Here is a 19269-nt window from a genome sequence, read left to right as displayed (position 1 = left end):
GCGAACCGAGAGCTGAGCAGACGGTGAGTGAGCCTGAGTGAGCGAGCCGAGAACTGGATGGGTGGTGAGTGAACTTGAGTGAGCGAAAGTCAAAACTGCCGAGGTCTGATTCCAACCCTCTCTCGCTCTCCCACCGTTCCCATGCAGTTTTGTCCTCTGCCATTTCACAGTCGATTTGTGCGCTGCTACGTGAATCAAGCAATTAGCAATACAGCTCTGCACATAACAGCTTGCCTTCGAAAGCGCCCTCAGTATGATAATGCTGCTGCGGAGCCCTTATTTCACTGGGAGATAACACTTACCAGCATCTCGTCGTATCGGGAACCGAATCTGTGGGTTTTCCGGCAGTGAGACCGTGTTCCTGTCTGTACCTTGCATCGCACTCAGCGTCAGCCTCAGAAAATCTCTCAACCATATCTTCTCTTTTGCACTCTGGTGCAATAAAGCGAAATATTATATCGAGATGCATTCGTATACGCTTCGAAATAGAAGGCAGTGCTTTGCATTTGCGTAAAAAATAGTATTTTTGCCTATTGATTCGTTGCGCAAACCCGATACAGCGCTGGGAACGAAATGCTTTAATTGAGTAAGGTTCGTTTTCCCCTTTATACTTCGCAAAAGAAGCAAGTTCACTGCATCGCCCTCTACTACATTTCGAACAAACTGGATGTATCGTATTCGTTTTCTAGACCCGACAGCATTTGGAACCGTTGCGTTTATGTCACGAGAAGAGCGGTAAGTGGATTGGCTGCAAATCATCATATTCGCGGCGGAAGCGACATGCCTACCTATACACCTTAAACATCTTAATTACACTTTTCGCGTTGCGTGTTCGTGGTTCCATGCCGAATTTTGTGATCCAAGTATGACGTATAAAAAGCCAGGAATCGTGCGAATATACCGTAAGCATACGTAGTACGGGCATGCGGACACTTTGGCTCTAAGTGACCTTAACAGGAAGTGAATAAAATGGCGAGCGACACCTGTGTTTCTCAACGAGGCGCATGACAGCCTTCTGTAGTTGCGTCTGGCGCGACTCATGTAAAGCTCCACTCAACCTTAATAGTAACACAGGAGAAAATTCGTTCCCAGTTCCCAGCGCGGTAACAGTCACCCTTGAGACACTGGGCGAATGTTGAGTGATCAGAATCCTTGCGTTAAGCTAACAATTTTGTTCAATTAAGATTTGCTCATGCCCCAAGGGTAGCTGTAATCGCGATCGGAAACGAGACCACATTTTTTCCAGTGTTATCACTAAGTGTGATACCTCATGGTGTCAAGGTTGGGTTACAAAATGCTGCCAATAAAATTTACTTCGAGGCATCAGAATGGCAGTTACTATGTAGTTTTTGATGGTTGGCAAATTCGTAAAACGAAACGAATTTTGAAGCTAATAGGCAGTTTTAGCAGTTCGTTGGTAAGGTTATAGTGTATATCGGAACCAATCACAGGCACGTGTGACTCTTCTTACCAAATGGTTGGGTCCTCATGTTGGACACCTCATAATGTGATATTTCCTTTCCTTGATTGGCGGATGCCGTCACGACGGAAATCACTGGTCGCAATGGGGCAACAACGTGGGAGAGAGCACACTCGACTAATCCGCCTTCTGTACTTTGGCTTGACATGATTCCTTTCTGTCTCACGTTGGTTGGCACTTTTCGTCCCTTTTCCTACTCTTTTGCTTACCAGTCACGTTTATATCGTGTGAGTTGCTTCGTGAAAATGAAACTTAGGCTGCTTTGAGTCGCGTGTGCTCTGGTTGTGCTCCGTCTCAAACGTGTTACGTCGCGCAGAGAAGAAAAAATACTGTGGTCTCTTCGCTAGGTCCTGTCTGGTTGTTACAGTACGTCGCTTTCCATAATATCGCTTACCTGTACAGTTCCACTTGGATGCTCCACATTCGGTCCGTATATTCTCGAGAAAAATCTCAAGAAAATCTGGATCACTGCATCCGTGTTCTTTTAGATATCCCAGAACGCAATCCCTGCTGTATTCCATTACACTGGAAAAGGTAGCATGTAAATATTACATAAATCAGAGACGTCGCGGTTGGTTGCCTCTCATAGAGTAGACAGCAATGTGCGCGCTTCGCAGGAGAGAAAAACAGTTTCTCTCTCTCGTTCTCTCTCGTTCTCTTTTCTCTTTCTTTTTTTTTTTTTTTGCATTGAAGCCGCTGGCTACATCAAACGTAAATCGTCATACTTCAGCGGGACCAGACAACATCACTTACGACGCACAGGGTAACCTCGACGTCTGGTCACGCCGAGCGCTCCTTCATGTTTACAACACATCTTTGTAACAGGGAGCCCTACTAACTACATGGAAGGAGGCGTTGTTTGTTGTTCCTGAAATCGGGCAAAACCCCAAATGCCCTGTCCTCTTTTCGCCCAGTGAGCCCGACAAGCTGTGTGGTTAAAATTACGGAGAGAATTGTTTTGCGTCATCTCGACTGGTGGCTCGAAAAGCAAGGTGAATTCCCTCACGAAATGGCAGGCTTTCGTCGCCACCGCATTTCCACGGATGCAGTGCTCGACGTCCTCTCAACAGTCCAACATGGTAGTGCACATCGGAGAGTCCATAAAAGGGGAGCAGCTCCATAACCAGGGAGAAGGAGAAGTGAGGGCGGACGACCAAGACTCGTCACAGAACCGCCTGGAGCAAGAAGTCATCGCTCGGACGGGGAACCCGGAACAACTGGTGTCGCAAGGCCCGAAACGAACTTCAGACTGCGCAACCTCTCAACAAGCAGCTTGACAGCGTCCATCAACACTGTGCCGTCACATATTGTGCCCCAAGGACAACGTCCAATTGTGGTGAGCCGGCAGCCTGTGCACAGATCTCTTGTGTTAGATTAAATTGTGTGCCCATTATTTACTGGTGTTGGCCTCGTTTCTTCCACAAACTACCCCAAAGGTACCCCTATCTCATGTGCTGTCGTTCCTACCGGGAGCGGTCATCACAATGTGATGTTCCCAGGAAGCGAGGTTCCTAGAATCACTAAATGGGCTCCCCAGATGTGCCCATCGAGCAGGCCAGTCGTATATTACTACGAGCACCTTCTTTGGGTGTGTATGAGCACCCCAGGAGTGACAGCGGCCGTTTAAAAGAATGGACAGCACAACATTCTTTGAACGCCCCCACCCAGAGCCAAGTCAACTGTTGACGAACCAACGTCTAGCACGAAGATATAGTGCGGAGAAAGCTCTCTTTTTAGCAATTTCCCTGTTTTCCCGACTTTTCCCAAAGCAGGGAACAGCCGTGGCCTGCGGAGGCTAGCTGGGCACGTAAACTGAAGCGACAGATGGGAAGAGGGAAGGCGATCACGACTTCACACGAAACCGCCGATTCCAGGAAGCCGTTTCATTACTTTGCCGGCTTTTCCCTAAGCGAGGGATGCGAGTGGGAATGGCGACTGGAGAGTCCATAAAAGGGGAGCAGCTCCATAACCAGGGAGAAGGAGAAGTGAGGGCGGACGACCAAGACTCGTCACAGAACCGCCTGAAGCAAGAAGTCATTGCTCGGACGGGGAACCCGGAACAACTGGTGTCGCAAGGCCCGAAACGGACTTCAGACTGTGCAACCTCTCAAGAAGCAGCTCGACAACGTCCATCAACACTGTGCCGTCACAGATTGTGCCCCAAGGACAACGTCCAATTGTGGTGAGCCGGCAGCCTGTGTACAGATCTCTTGTGTTAGATTAAATTGTGTGCCCATTCTTTACTGGTGTTGCCCTCGTTTCTTCCACAAACTACCCCAAAGGTACCCCTATCTCGTGTGTTGTCGTTCCTACCGGGAGCGGTCATCACACTGACATAATTTTTCCTATAAGCTAAATGTACTGCGAGAGCTGTGTTAAAGGAAATGCCTCAAGGTTAGCATCCTAGCAGACGTTTCGTGCAAGCTGCCAGGACCTTCAGCAAAAAATATTCTGAGAACGAACTGCATTGACACTCAGTGACTTTTTCGAGTTATTAGTTGGATTCTGTTTATGTATTTCTTGCATGAAGCAGTGTACAAATGTGCTCTTTGGCTGCTGTCAGTTTTGTCCTCATCCACGTGGTTCACACATAGGGGGCATAAATTAAGGGTCAGGTGGAAGATACACTTTGCTTTTCATTATTCTTCTCTACTGAACTGGTGCACAGCACTTGTGCCGTCTCACCTGCGGAATGACATCATCACCCTTGCTGTCTACAAGTCAGGTAGAGAGGGATTCCAAAGCATGCCTTGTGGCTGCTCCTTAAGCAGTGTTCACGCAGACCAACAGGCCAACTTGAGGCGGTGCCATCTGCGTATACTAGGCAGCTCCGCAGACAAACAATCTCGCATCATCTTATTTCACCAAGAGAACAACATTCTCTTAAGGAATGCCAACTAGGAAGCTTCTGTGGCTTTGACCTAACAACTATTGTTTTTCACCGACACCTGCACAATTCGTAACCTATGCAATCTAATTATAGTGAAAAAATGGCTAGGAAGCAAGCGAGCTGGTGAAGATGATGCGTAATGTAAAACCCCGAGACTAGGGAACACGAAAGGATAGACTTCGTGTTCCCTAGTCTGGGGTTTTACATTATGCCAATAATAGTATTATGGCACTATATAAATGTCCATGTAAAACACCGAGACTAGGGAACACGAAAGGACAGACTTCGTGTTCCCTAGTCTGGGGTTTTACATTATGCTAATAATAGTATTATGGCACTATGACACAAATAAAATTGCATCACCATTGGAAGTGAGGGCAAGTCATGTGACAATGCTCCTCTCGCTGATTTGCCAATGCACAACCAATTTCTGAAGGGTTCGTTCGGTGACAGATTCCCCCCAATTTGAGTCGGTCATGAATGTGCAGTTGGTGCAGAAACTTGGCCTGTGTGAATGCTGTCTTATCCTTTGTTACCTTTGTTTGTGTGACAGACAAATGAACATGCGATAGATACATCAAGTGAGCTGAGTAAGATAGCTTTGGACACTTCTCTGTACAAAAAATGTGTAAACTGAAGCCAACTGATAACTTGAAAAAATCACCAGTTGCCAACATAGTTTAGTTTTTAAATATTTTTCACTGAAGGTTCAGAGTTCCGATACGTAAAACAGACGTTCCAAAAGTGTCCCAAGTAAAATTTAAATGTTAGAATTTCGATTTAATTAGCGAGCATAAACAAATGAGCCATTGCCTGCACAGTCCATGGCACCGCACTCTCAAGTTTACGGAGGTCTCATCTGCACTAATGCAACCCAGCCTAAGACATACATAATTAATTTGCCAGTTTCGTTTGGTTTTCAATGGTCTTCACTTTTGCACTGAAATACAGATAGCCTGTGTGTTCCTGCCTTCAGAGTACGTCTAAGCCTTGGCATTACACACTCTACATCAATACATAGCGTGACACAGCGTATTGACAGTTCAGTACAGTGGATCAATTCTACGCACCTTGTTTACTCACAGCATATGAATTATTAGTGGAGTCTCCTAAATGACAAGTGTTTTGACGCAAGAGACTCATTTGATGTGCTTCGAATGTGGTTCGAGGAACATACTAAATCAGACAGGGAAAGGACGACATTGACATTAACAGTGCGACAGCACATACTGTTCCTTGTGTGACAGTTTCCGAACGTTAATTAACATTTGTGCCTCTTGCTCTATATGGCGTAACACATTCTCCGAATGTCTGTCTGGTTTTAACTATAACTTCGTAACGTTCCGTCTCATCTACAGTCCAAGGGGTAGTCAAATTTGACCCACCCTTGCTTGTAATTCAAACACGTAGTAAAGAACTTCAAAATTACGTGCGTGTTCCAATCTAACCTTGTTCTCCAGCACATTTCACCACCCTCCGCCCTGCCCTGTGGGCGATGCGTACAAATTTACAAATAGCCGCCGTCGGCGTCGGCGTCTGTACAGCAAACGCATCGGGTTTTCGGGGTTTTCTGCCGCCGCTGCTGCCGCTCTTCTGTATCGGTCAGGGTTTCGAAATACGCGGACGGTGCCCACAAGATTATTCTCTGTTGGAAATATCGCAGGTCCCGTCATGAGTCATTTCCCTTATACTTCTTTAGAGGTAGATCGGATTTTCTATCGTTCTACATTTGGACATCAAGATTGTGTTCTGCGATGCTTTTAAGTTGAGTTAAGTTGGGTTTTCTTCGGTTTTTTCATGTCTGTGCTGCAACTGTATTGTCATCTAGCAGACGAGTTACCTACGGAGGTACTGCTGCAAATCAGCGCAAACTGCGTCTGTTGCAACTGGTTCGATGTCTATTGTACCCCGTTTAAGCGTTTTTCGGGTTATGAAGTCCAGAATGGACTGAATGAATGATCGTGTCCGTAAACAGCAGTTTTACACTGGAAGAAGCCTAGTGAACTTATCCTGCATCTCCGTGAATGTAACAATTGTAAACCCCTTCTCTGTAAAACCAGTATTTTGTACAAAGAAAATACCACTTCGCAGGCAATCCTCGAGGAAACTACAGCGACGACCAAACCTGTAATTGCATAAGCAATCCCTCTGTTCTTCGCCTTCCCCACTTCGGAAGTTTATGAATCTGTAGGGTTTTGTCATGTATTGATCTTTACTGTGAATGAGAACTTTCTTTTTGTCAGTGTGTTTGTGTCTCGTCCCTGTCTCGCGTGTGGTACCTCTCATTATTCTGCCTCCGGAAGTGCAAGGACCGAAAGCTCAGTCACAGTCAAGCTTCCCATTGTCTCCGGTGTTTCTCAGTTACTCGTCCATTCAAACACGTAGTATAGTGCAACGCACGGGAAATACCTGAGGAATATTTCCTGTAGCCAGGGGTAGAACTGGATGAGAACAGTTTTGATCCACATTCATTACCATGATGTCGCAGCGCGACTTGAACGGCCGCTTGCACGCGGAAAAGCGCTTACCAGCAATGTTCTTTGTGCATCTCTTCCCGACTCTGATCTCTAGGTTGTAGATCTACACGACGTTTCGGACCTGTTGGTTCGTGTGCTTCCTTATATCTTTGCTCGCAAATGAGCCTGGCGTCTGATAAGGTTTTATCATTGCACTGTGGTGGAGGGACGCCTGAAAACGAAAGATGTGGTATAAGAAGAGCGCCCCAACAAACATGCGTCAAGGATTTAGAAGAGATTGTACTCCATAGGATTGTACTCTGTCCCAAATGTCAGTGGCCCTCTCCGTCTTCCTTTAACTCTCCTCATCGGATATTCGAAATTTATTTGAGAATCCCTCAAAAACGTTTAGTAGTAGCTTTCACCAATCTCAGACCAATAGGAGAATATTTCTTGTCAGAAGAAAACGCTGCGTTCAATCTTGCTACTTCAGATGTAGAGCATATTGGTACGCGACCCGTATATACAGGGTGTCTTTTTTATGCGATACAGATTTTTCATTAAAAAACTATAAAGGCTATAGACATGCTGTTTTCACTTCTATCATCTTTGGGCCAGCGGACGTTCTTGGCCAAACGTTGCTCGACCGTCAAATGACTAATTACCTAAAAATCGTTAATTAACTTTCTCATTATAAGAGATTCGAAGTTATCCAAATGAGAACACCTGTTCCTTTCAGTTACCTGATATCGAGGCCGTTTTCAGAACAAAAATCCGTTAGGGAGATCGTCCGCAAAAAAAATCGTGAAGGAACACCATATTTTTCTTTATGGCGCACCTTCGGAGACCCGACTTTCCTTCACCCCCAATGCGAGAGGGGGAAAGAGCACACTGCCGCCTCTTGCGTCCTGGAAAAAGATTAACAGAAAATGCAGCCTAAGATAAGGGCAGTTCCGATAGCGTCGCCCGATACATGTGTTTTTGTTTTTTGTTTCCGCAAATTAAAGCTCTTCTTCGACACATGAGGCGGCACTGTGGCGGCATCTTCGACGCATGAGGCTCCTTCACCATCTCACATTGGGAGTGAAGGAAAGACGCGTCTCGGAAGATGCGCAATAAAGAAAATAGAGAAAAAATGGTGTTCCTTCACGATTTTTTTGCGGACGATCTACCGAACGAATTTTTGTTCTGAAAACGGCTACGATATCAGGTCGCCGAAAGGAACAGGTGTTCTCATTGGGACAACTTCGTAGCTTTTATAATTAAAAATTTAAGTAACGATTTTAGGTAATTAGTGATTTGACTGTTGAGCAACATATCGCCAAGAACGTCCGCCGGCCCAGAGATGATAGTGTAGCGCCCTCTGTGGACGCTATCATGATGACGACGACGCAATAAACGCGCCGGCCAGTTGTTACCTGGCAGGTGCACAGCACGGACCTATGTTCCTTATTATCTGCTAGGTATCCACAAACTTGGTGACCCGACTCATGGACACCGCCGGGACTCAGAGTGGCCTAAGCGGTCAGGGCGAAGCCTCCGACGTATCGTCGTGCCCAGCTGTCCTACAAACCGTCCAGCAAGTTCGCCTCCCGCCTTTTTGGACCAAAAACCCCAAAACTTGGTTCCGTCAAGTCGAGGCACTCTTCCACGCCCGCCGGATCCAAAGTCAAATGACTAAATACTGTGAGGTACTGCCCTTGATTCCTCCCGACCTGGTCGACGACATCGACGACGTACTCTTCACGGTGCAGGCAGATAAAGCTTACGACACCCTGAAATCCGCCATCCTATCTCGTACTGAGATATCGGAGCGCGCCAGGATCCAGCAGCTCCTAACATCCGAGGAGCTAGGAGACCGTCGCCCGTCGCAGCTTCTCCACCGGATGAAGCAGCTGCTTGGACACTCCGCAGACGACCATGCACCGATATTACGCGAATTATTCCACACGAGGTCAGGATGATCCTTGCTGGCAATGAAGACGTGTCGTTGGATCGACTCGCCGAACTTGCGGATCGAATTACCGATTATGCTTCCGCAAGCCTTGCCCCCGTCCGTTCGCCCGCGGTTCCAGACAGTCCCTCGACGCCGGACTTGCAAGCGGCAGTGGCCCGCCTGACTGACGAGATGTCTAGGATGTCATCGCAGATGGCCGACTTGCGCACAGCGTTGAACCGCCGGTCCCGAGATCGAGGACAATCAAGAAACCGGTCTGCGAGTCGTCGACGCGCCTCGAGCTCAACGCAAGCGTCACAGCATGCTCCAGGAAGCCCTCGGTACTGCTGGTACCACCGTCGTTTTCGCCACCGATCAACGCGCTGCGAGTCGCCCTGCGACTGGCAGCAAAAAACCCTCAGGCCGGTCGATAATGGCGGCAACCGACCACGGCCTACGTCCTGCCCGCCTTCTGTATGTACAGGATCGTATCGCGAAGCAGCGTTTTCTTATTGATACAGGGGCCCAGGTGAGCGTTATACCGGCGACGCCTTCCGATCGGAAAATTCGTCAATGCCTCACACCCCCTCTTCAAGCTGCGAACAAATCTACGATCCGCACATATGGACTGCGTTCACTAACTTTGGACATCGGCTTGCGCAGGACGTTTCGTTGGCTCTTCGTCGTGGCACAAGTCGACCGGGCCATCATTGGAGCCGACTTTTTTCATAATTTTCATCTCGATGTCAGCATTAGGCAACGGACGTTGAAAGACAACATCACCAAATTAACCACTGGAGCTGGCATCTCGACGATCAAATCAACCGGCATATGTGCATTTATTCCCCCGGTTCGCGCTACGAGAACGTCTTAGCTTCCTTTCCCGAGCTGCTCAAGCCCTGCAATCTTTCGGCGCCAGCCTCGCATCATGTTACGCACCGCATTGAGACCTCAGGCCCTCCCATCACGGCGACCTTTCGACCACTATCTGGCGAACGCCTTTCCATTGCTCGTCGTGAGTTTGAACATATGTTGGACCTGGGCATCATCCGTCCGTCATCTAGCAGCTGGGCTTCGCCGCTGCATATGGTGCCCAAAAAGGAGCCCAGCGACTGGCGGCCCTGCGGGGATTATCGCGCTCTTAATGCAAGAACAATCCCCGACAGATACCCGCTGCCACACCTCCACGACTTCGCGGAACGCCTTGCCGGTGCCACTACGTTTTCAAAGATAGATCTAGTAAAGGCGTACCACCAAATCCCGGTCGAGCCTGAAGACATACCCAAGACAGCAGTTACAACGCCTTTTGGATTGTTTGAGTATGTGCGAATGCCTTTCGGACTAAGAAACGCCGCTCAAACGTTTCAACGTCTCATCAGCGAAGTTGTCCGAGGCCTCGACTTCGTAATTGCTTACATAGATGATCTTCTCGTCTTCAGCCCCACCGAAGAACAACATGAGAAGCACCTCCACCAGCTTTTCAGCCGTCTCCAGGAGTACGGCTTAGTGATTAATGCCAAGAAGTGCACTTTTGGAGTCTCGGAGCTCGAGTTCCTCGGGCATCACGTGTCCTCCGACGGAATCCATCCTCTTGCGCATAAAGTGAAGGCCATCACCGATTTCCCCAAGCCAACGACGATCCGTCAACTACGTCGCTTTCTTGGCTTGGTGAACTTTCACCGTCGGTTCATTGCTAAATGTGCCGCCATCATTCAGCCACTCACGGACATGCTCCGCACCAACCCGAAGCCATCGGCAAGCGTCCCTTGGTCGCAGTCCGCTGACGCCGCCTTTGCGAATATCAAGCAGGCCCTAGCGGACGCTGCTATGCTAGTCCACCCCCGGCACGACGCCCCTGTCCGTCTCAAGGTAGATGCGTCTAGCACCGCTGTCGACGCAGTTTTGCAGCAGCATATCGACGACGCCTGGTACCCTGTGGCGTTCTTTTCCCACCGAGTAAACGACGCGCAAACTCGCTACAGTGTCTTTGGTCGCGAGCTTTTGGCCATCTACGCATCAGTCCGTCATTTCCGGTACTTCCTGGAAGGCCGCACATTTCATGTTTTAACCGATCATAAGCCCCTCGCATTCGTATTTCGTACCAACCGCACCAACTACCTCGCCCGCGAAGTCCGGCATCTGGCGTACATTTCGGAATTTACGACGGACATCCGTCATGTGCACGGTGTGGACAACAGTGCCGCGGACGCCCTCTTCTCGCATAGATCCCATTTCTGCGCCATGCACCGTCGGTCTCGAGGACATCGCAGCGGCGCAAGCTGACGACTCCGCACTCCAACGACTGCTAGCCACGCAAGACACGTCACTGGTGCTGCGCGAAGTCCCCATCCCAGCCACACCGAGGACTGTCATTTGCGATACCAGCACCGGCGTTAATCGACCGTTCATTCCCGTCACGTTGCGCCGGCCCATCTTCGACTCGACCCACGGCCTTTCCCATCCTGGCGTGCGCGCGACCCAAAAGCTCCTGACACACCGCTACGCCTGGCCGCGCATGAAGAAGGACGTTCAGCGCTGGGTCAAGACCTGCATCCCTTGTCAGCGCGCGAAGGTCGGCCGCCACACTCGAACTCCACTTCAGCCGTTCCTGCCACCTCGCGCCCGCTTCGATCATGTGCATGTGGACATCGTCGGTCCCCTGCCACCATCTCAAGGTTACAGGTACATTCTAACCTGTATCGATAGATTTACGCGGTGGCCCGAAGCAGTCCCGCTGACCGACATCACCGCTCAATCAGTCGCTGAAGCTTTTGTCGCATCATGGATCGCGCGGTTCGGATGCCCCTCCATCGTGACCACTGACCGCGGACGGCAGTTTCAGTGCTCTCTGTTCACCGCCCTTACGCAGCTGCTCGGAACTCGCCATATCCACACGACTGCCTATCACCCCGCGGCGAATGGGCTAGTCCAGCGACTACACCGGCAACTGAAGGTGGCACTCACTGCTCACGATAACCCCGCGCACTGGAGCCAACACCTTCCCTTCGCACTGCTGGGCATCAGATCCTCCGTCAAGGAAGACCTTAGCTGCAGTTCAGCAGAGTTGGTGTACGGCTCCCCGATCCGGCTCCCCGGTGATTTTCTCACCCCCAGCCCCGCCGAGCCCCATCCATCCCACGCCGCCTACATCGACAAGCTCCATGACTTGTTCCGCTCCATTACCCCGGTTGCGCCGCGCATGCCGACGCGGCGAACCGTTTTCGTCAGCCAGGGCCTCAAGAACGCTTCGCACGTGTTCATCAGAACCGACCGCGCCAAGCCACCCCTTACGCCACACTACTCCGGACCATACCCTGTGCTCTCCCGCACCCCCAAGACCGTCGTCGTCGACCTCGGTGGCAAACACGACACGGTAGCCCTGGATCGCGTGAAGCCAGCGTACGTCTCCTCCGTCATCCCCTCTAACACCTACTTGGACCTTCCCGCCTCTTCAGCCACACTGAAGCCCGAAGCCCACACAGCCCGAAGGACTGTTACATGGTCCCTTTCTTCCGACCGTCTCCAACCGGACAACGCTCTAGAGGGGGGAGCCCTGTAGCGCCCTCTGTGGACGCTATCATGATGACGACGACGCAATAAACGCGCCGGCCAGTTGTTACCTGGCAGGTGCACAGCACGGACCTATGTTCCTTATTATCTGCTAGGTATCCACAAACGAAGTGAAAACAGCATGTCTATAGCCCTTATAGTTTTTTGATGAAAAATCTGTATCGCCTAAAAAAAGACACCTTGTATTGTCCGCTGGCGGGACGACGCAACCTAAAAGTGCAAATACCGAAGAGGGCAATACAAACAACATAGACAGGCAGCGAATCGAACTTCTTTTTTACCCACGAACGACAGGCTTAGAAAACATGACAAACTACATCTCTCTGCTTCAGAGTCCACGCACACACGCGAAGGACGCCAAGCGTGTGCAGCGTTTGCGACTGCCCGAAACAGATGGAAAGCCTTTAGAACGTAGAGATCTCGCGTGCGACGCCGTTCCTGATCTTTATTTCTTTACAACCCATGTTGCAGCGATACGGATGTCGCCTGGTCGTCTGAAGAATGAATATTTCATTGCCTCGAGTGTCCTTAGAGTCACTAAATAAGCTTCGCTTCAGAGAATCGACATTGATTTCCAAGGGAGAGCAGGAGCGCCATCTTGTTTCCGCACCACTCCTGTAGCATCCCCAGTTGAAAATCGAAGACGACTACGGTAATATAATGCTCACTGTGCGATAGATAGATTGTGCGATAATCCATGTATTGTCAAGCAGAGCGTCCCGAGGGTGTCAAGGAGAGCTCGAGGCCTTCAACCTTGGTGAGCTGCTTTAAAGGGAAAGGAACATTTAACCTGCGAAACGATAGATGGCATCGTTCACTAAATTGCGCGTGGCTACCGTGGCGTGGAAACAAGATGGCGCGTGCTAGCTCTTGGGACTCAGTGTCGATACTGTGAAACCAAGGTTATCTAGTGGCTCTAAGTGTCCTAGTGTGATTGCAGTTCTTCTGCAAACACTGGACGGGTGTGCGCGCCAGGAATAGCAAAGTAAAACAAATTGAAGCAGGGAAGTGAGGAAGAGAGGATGAGTGAGGGACAGCCTCGGGGACGTGATTTCATATGCCAAAATTGCAGAATGATGATGCTCTGAGGATTAGATTTTGACATCCCAGGGATACCATCCCTGTCCCCATCCGACGACCTTAGAGTAACCCTGGGACGATTGTGTTCTGAGGTGCTGTGGGGCTCTGGGCAGTTCCGGGCTCCGAGGCCGAGTGAAGTGAGCTGTTGAACTAATGTGTTGCTCGTCGGTGAACTTGTTCGTTCAGTTCACTCGAATGAACCGTTCAATTAGAAGGGTTCATTCAAGAACGACACGTCAGTGCGCCCAAACACCCCCCCCCAAATGTCAGTGACACCCCCTTTTTCATCTCTGTACCCCCAACAGGATTGTCCTAGCAATTTCTGCTTTAGACACATGTGAGTAATGATATGTTAAGCTCTAATGACGTAACTATAATACTAACCCCCCCCCCATTTTTTTCAACGCCCCTCCGTGCTTGGTATTCCGGATAAACCACTGCTCGCAATTGAGCCACCGGCGGCCGGTAAAATGACAAAGTTTTCGGAACCATCCCTTCTGTAATACTCACACTTCGGTTTGGACGATGAACAAGTTGTTTTCATTCTCGTCTCTATCGCCGTACCAGAATGTAGAACAGCGTCGGGGTGGCACCCTTTTTCTTCTAGGAGTTTCGGAACGCAATACTTGTTGTATTTTAACATACTGGAAAAGATAGCATTTACACAGCCCTTAAATGACAGAGACTTTCTGATGGGCAACGTAGCCTGACATAGCCTTCGATCGGGTGTACTTAAGGTGACCTACGACAGATGGAGCAACAAACAAGATTTTCGGGGTTTCCGTCTAGGGATGCTACATTTACATTAGAGTGCTTTTCTGTTCGCTTATTGTGACCTTCCATTAGCGTGGCCTTCACTGCTAGCGATGGGTATTACTTTTTGTTTCCTTTTGATGGCACCGCTGTAAGACCATGGCCTGAACAGCCCTTACCAGCAGAGTAGTTCCACATCCCCACTTGGTTCAAGTGGGTCACTAGGCTTTCGAGTATCGACGCCGTGTTCCTGGTTATATGTTTTGTAGCAATCAGTGTTCGCGTCGGATATTGCTGGGGCGTCGCACTTTGCTTCAAGAAGGCCTGAAAACAAACAATATGACATGCGAACACACAGGATACAAAGCAGACCTCCGCATAGATCTACAGTGGAAAGGTGTAATTGCTAATATTGTCATCATTCATCAAAGCCGTATCGATTTTCTTAATCGAATCTCAGAGTCTAAGGTTTATTCATTGTCTGAAGTTCGGTTGAACCAGTCGATCTTTTTTTTTTCATGAAGTAGACTGACATCGGTCATGTACTACACTGATTCTAAAATGTGGATATCTTCATCACCGACGTCACGGATACGCTATGAAGGACAGATTATGCGTCTAGCAGTCTTGTAGCACCGTTGTACTCACAGTTCCAGTCTGATGGTTCACATGCAGCCTCTATTAGCTTGCCCCACATCTTTTTTAAAGGCGCAATATTCCACTGATCGCATCCTTTTTCTGAGAGCCGTAAGGGAATGCAAGCCTTGCCGTAAATCAGCATACTGGAAGAGATGTATACAAACGGATTGTATTGTTTACTGTTATTTACTGTTGGGCTGTAGCGCCACGAAGCAGTATATGTTGTGAGTAAGAAGTACTACGAAGTCAATACTTCGAATGATATTCGTAAATCCCCAGTGAATAAGTCATACAGTGCACATCGGTACGATCGAAATTAAACATGATTTACTAAAGGAAATTAATTCTGCCGACATGAATTAACGTTGGTAATTATCACTGTTGAAAGCATGCCAAGTCTGGGTGAGCGTCGCGCTGTGCTGCTTTTAGCGGCAGATGTCCAAAAGAACGCACATAAAACACGAATGATTCTAGAAAAGGATTGCTTCAGCACCTGATTATGCGTCGCGCGAGAGCTGCCCTTGATCGGTTAAATTCAATCCGGTCACTGCGGGCTCCGGGGGTGTTGCTAACACCCTGTACTCCAACAAACTCGAAACTGCCGTCCACAACTGGTTTTCTGGACGCTTGACGTGTAATCGTATGTCCTCACGTGGAGCCACGGTCCTTCTGTTCATTTCTCTGTTTGTTAACTGTACTTGCTAGCTTTGCACTGCGGCTGGTGCCCTGGAACGTTGATGTTACGCCGAGAGTCACTGTTGGTATCGAGTCTAAAGAGTGTCACATCCCAACGCTGTGTCGATAAGAACCAGCAAATACGAAAGAGGAACTGACTGTGATGATCCATGCTTACACAATGCAATAAATTTACAAGTCATTGCTCATAAGTTTGCACCAACAGTTGCCGATTCCCAAAGTAGTCATGCTTCCTAAAAGGTTTTCAGCTTCCTTTCGCACATTCGCTGCACACCGTATTTTGGAGACCAAGAACTGCAAAAATGTATCTTCTCAAACTAGATGATAAGTAAATGTAAAACCCAGCAGCGGTTGCCTATGCTAGTAACAGACGGTTAGGTGGTCTGTGCAAAAGAAAAACAGTGCGAAATTGTGTGTTGAGAATGACAACCCAGGAAGCACACCAATATTAGCCGAATATCGGGCCAACGCGGGCTGCGTAGTTCGCCATATAGTTCCCATATGGGTTGCCAATATTGGTCCCGCGTAAAAAGTGCAGCCGCAGGCTCTCGCCATTGGGCCACTATGGGCTGCCCATATTGGCAAACCCATTCTGCAGTATTGTTCCAATTCTGCCGTGATAATATAAATATGAGCCGGCGTAATAATAATATTTTTATTTTGATATAATATCCAGCAGTAAAAGTGACATTACTTAATTCGTCTTTCCTTTATTTGTTTCGTGCTGATCTTCTAACTGATCCACGTTGCATCGCGTTAGAAAAATAATGCCTCGTCCTAAGAACGAAGAATAGGCACAGTGCCAGTTTTACTCATTGATCCAGGTAATCCAGCAGAACTAGGCTCATGGAAAACATGCGTCGTCATCATGCAGAACATCCCTGAGAAGCCTGCGTTCCGATCGCAATATCGTGACTAGACTGTGGACTTGCATGCACATGCATATTTTTCGCTTATAAATAATGCTTCCGTACTTTGACGATGAAAAAGCAGTCTGTGTCCAGGTTTCGAACCTATTACAAGGATGCTATATGCTGCATAACCAATCATATTTTGAACGCTACTGCATTCGATATAGACGGGCCCCAGAGAACCAGCTTATCCAGAGTCTTGCTCTGTTGTCCCATTGTCGTGGAATGTTTTGCTTCCCGACATCTTTGGTTAAATCGGGGTCGAATCTAATACTTTCGACGCTACAGAAATATTGTTGTTTCAGTTGCATGGTCTCCACTGCCCACTTTGCCTTGCCAGTGCCGTGTTCAGTAAACTTTTGCCCCCACCCTATAGCTGTATTTTGTCCCACTGCTTCAAATAGCTTCTTTAGCACAAGTCGCGTGTAATGAAGAAGTAGCACGACAGTGGGGAAGCACAACAGATGCTTGTTTATACCCATACTATGGCATGTGTAATTTTTGTAGCACGTTCGCTGACAGAATCCTAAAAATGCAGACCCGTATTTCCAAGAGCAAGGAAAAACATCGCGTATTCTGAGCGCTTTTACTACAAGTTCTGGAGATTTTTAGTTTGCAGTTCGACGTACATTTGAGGGTTTTCAGTGGACACTCATCCGTGCTCTAGTTGCGTTGTACTCGTTGAAATGTGCGATGTTACAGACTGCAATGCCTCAGATATTCTCCCCACAATGTTAATACTCTCCAATTCGATGGACGTGCCGTTCCTGCTTTGGTCGACACTGGTGCTTCTCTCTGCTGTATCCGTTGGAGGAGCTATACAAATTGGCAACTCCTTTCACCAGCCGCTAATGAATATTTTCATCGGGGAACCCGTTTTGCCAATCGCAGTGCACACCACCAGGCTTAAAACTGAAGTCGTCTACTACCCGGTTAAGTTCCTACTTCTTCCTATGCTTGTCATTACGACGTATTTCTAACTTCAGACTCTCTGTGCAATGACAACGTATTCGTCGACTCTACAACAACGAGGTGCGTTCATCTGCTATGCCGCACTACAGCGATCTTGCACGACCTGGTGATTTATTTTAGCTCTCTCAAAGGCACTTTGAAAGAGCTCGCCGTTATGGGCCTCAGAGAGATGGACAACATCACAAATAAGGTACTGGGGAATAAGCGTCCTGGGCAGACTTCTAAGGAGACGGAATTCTAAGAGAACTGTGCCGACGTATGTCCGACAGCGTCTGAGGAAAACCGTGCAAACACCTCAGCAAGCACAGCAGGCACCAGGACTGAAACCCTGGTGCCTACATGTCCCGACGTGACATGGACAGCACGTCTACCACTCAGCCCCGTGAACTTGTCGTCTCTTGCGCCACCTCCTGTGGGGCTGAAATACAAACGCAATCGTCCGGTTATTGCGATCGTCCCTCGCTGTCCTGTCGCGCCCAAGAAGTTACGTCCTGTGCTATTTCACAGTCGTTTTGCGCGCTGCTACGCGGGCCAAGTGATTAGCCGTACTGCTCTGCACATAACTGTGGCGCAGTGTATCACAATGCTGCTTTGGAGCCCCTGTCTGAATATGGCACAATACTTGCCAGCATCTTGTGATGTGAAACAAATCTGAGGGTTTTCTAGTGCCGAGACCGTGTTCCTGTCTATATCTTGCATCGCACTCAGCCTTGGCTTCAGATAACGACTCCAGCATATCTTTTGCGCACTCTGCTGCAGTGAAATCTGGAAATATTATATCGGGATACATCAGGATACAGAAACAGAAAGCAGTGCTTGGCATTTCTGTACATGATTATGCCCTCCTAGGGAGTGCCCTTCAGCATATGCTATATTGCAATTGATTTCATCTAGAGAAAGTAATAGATACATCTTTAAAAAATATGGTCACATTTAGCTGGGACACCCTATATATAATTATTTACATAAATATAGAAGCTGACAACGAAGGTGTAGGAAGTAAGGAAGTAAGGAGGATAAGGGTTATTTATTTAAAGCTGGAAACTGAAGGGGCTACATTAACGTTGTGGCGGAAGCCTCGGCTGGATATATACTAAGGGTCTACCTTGGGACATACTAAGGATCCGCACGGATCGATAGCACCAGGATCCACTTGGTACGTGGTACATAGTACAACATACACTCTGTACTGGTGCACGCGGTACTTGTTAAGAATTGACCCAACGCGGGGTTTCTGCATAAAGGTACCAATTGGTCATTGAATGTAGGCTGCATCACCAGCGGCAAGCGCGTTACCCTCATCTTACAAGGACACGCACTCAGACTCTTATCCATTTAAGAGGAACGCTTCATAATCGCCCGAAGTAGGCGAAGATGCAAAGCATGTACAGTCAAAAAGCTCCCGGCTATTGAAAGGTTTTTACTGGACTCACCTGAGAAACAGAGTGATACAACAGCGAGGATAACTAGCTTCATTTTAGAATAACTTGCTTTGTCCAGCACCGACCCAGCATGTGTAGTGTATTGTTCAATCAGCACATGCAATGTTCCATACCCGCACGTGCCTATACGTACAGTCATACGTGCCGACAATCATAACAGTAATGATAATGACGATTGGGCTTTATATAGCTGATAACCAACAACTGAGCAACTGAGACTACAGTGTGCCAACACTATCATAAGCCATAGCGGGTTACTTATAATGCACCATAATCATCATATCTGCCATGGAATTTTGCAGAGGGAAAATTCCCTTCCAACAGTATCCTGACCTCGCAGATGGCTATGCGATACCCGATTATGTGAAGTACGCATGTCCTTTCATACTTCGCTCTGAATATGACTCCCTCGTTTTACTTGCGGTGTACATTTGCCTCAAAACC

General features: G+C 48.3%; 1 protein-coding gene across 2 annotated transcripts; it reads right to left on the bottom strand.

Moving 5' to 3' along the window:
- Nucleotides 1-12: 12 nt before the first annotated feature.
- LOC135373618 (uncharacterized) lies at nucleotides 13-18949 on the bottom strand. Of its 2 annotated transcripts, XM_064606704.1 has the most exons (8): nucleotides 18817-18949; nucleotides 18010-18148; nucleotides 14814-14947; nucleotides 14345-14489; nucleotides 13923-14056; nucleotides 6899-7058; nucleotides 1875-2005; nucleotides 13-432 (listed from the first exon to the last, which is right to left on the bottom strand). In XM_064606704.1, exons 1-8 carry the CDS (start codon nucleotides 18857-18859, stop codon nucleotides 299-301), a joined length of 1020 nt encoding a protein of 339 aa, XP_064462774.1. In that variant the 5' UTR covers nucleotides 18860-18949; the 3' UTR covers nucleotides 13-298. The 2 variants fall into 2 exon arrangements, with proteins under 2 accessions (XP_064462774.1, XP_064462773.1); XM_064606703.1 differs by having other exon boundaries at nucleotides 340-2005.
- Nucleotides 18950-19269: the final 320 nt, after the last annotated feature.

The sequence above is a fragment of the Ornithodoros turicata genome, unplaced genomic scaffold (assembly GCF_037126465.1).
Source record: "Ornithodoros turicata isolate Travis unplaced genomic scaffold, ASM3712646v1 Chromosome278, whole genome shotgun sequence".
Lineage (NCBI taxonomy): Eukaryota > Metazoa > Arthropoda > Arachnida > Ixodida > Argasidae > Ornithodoros > Ornithodoros turicata.
The sequence above is the reverse complement of the archived record's forward strand: the minus strand, read 5'-3'. Positions and strand labels throughout refer to the sequence as shown.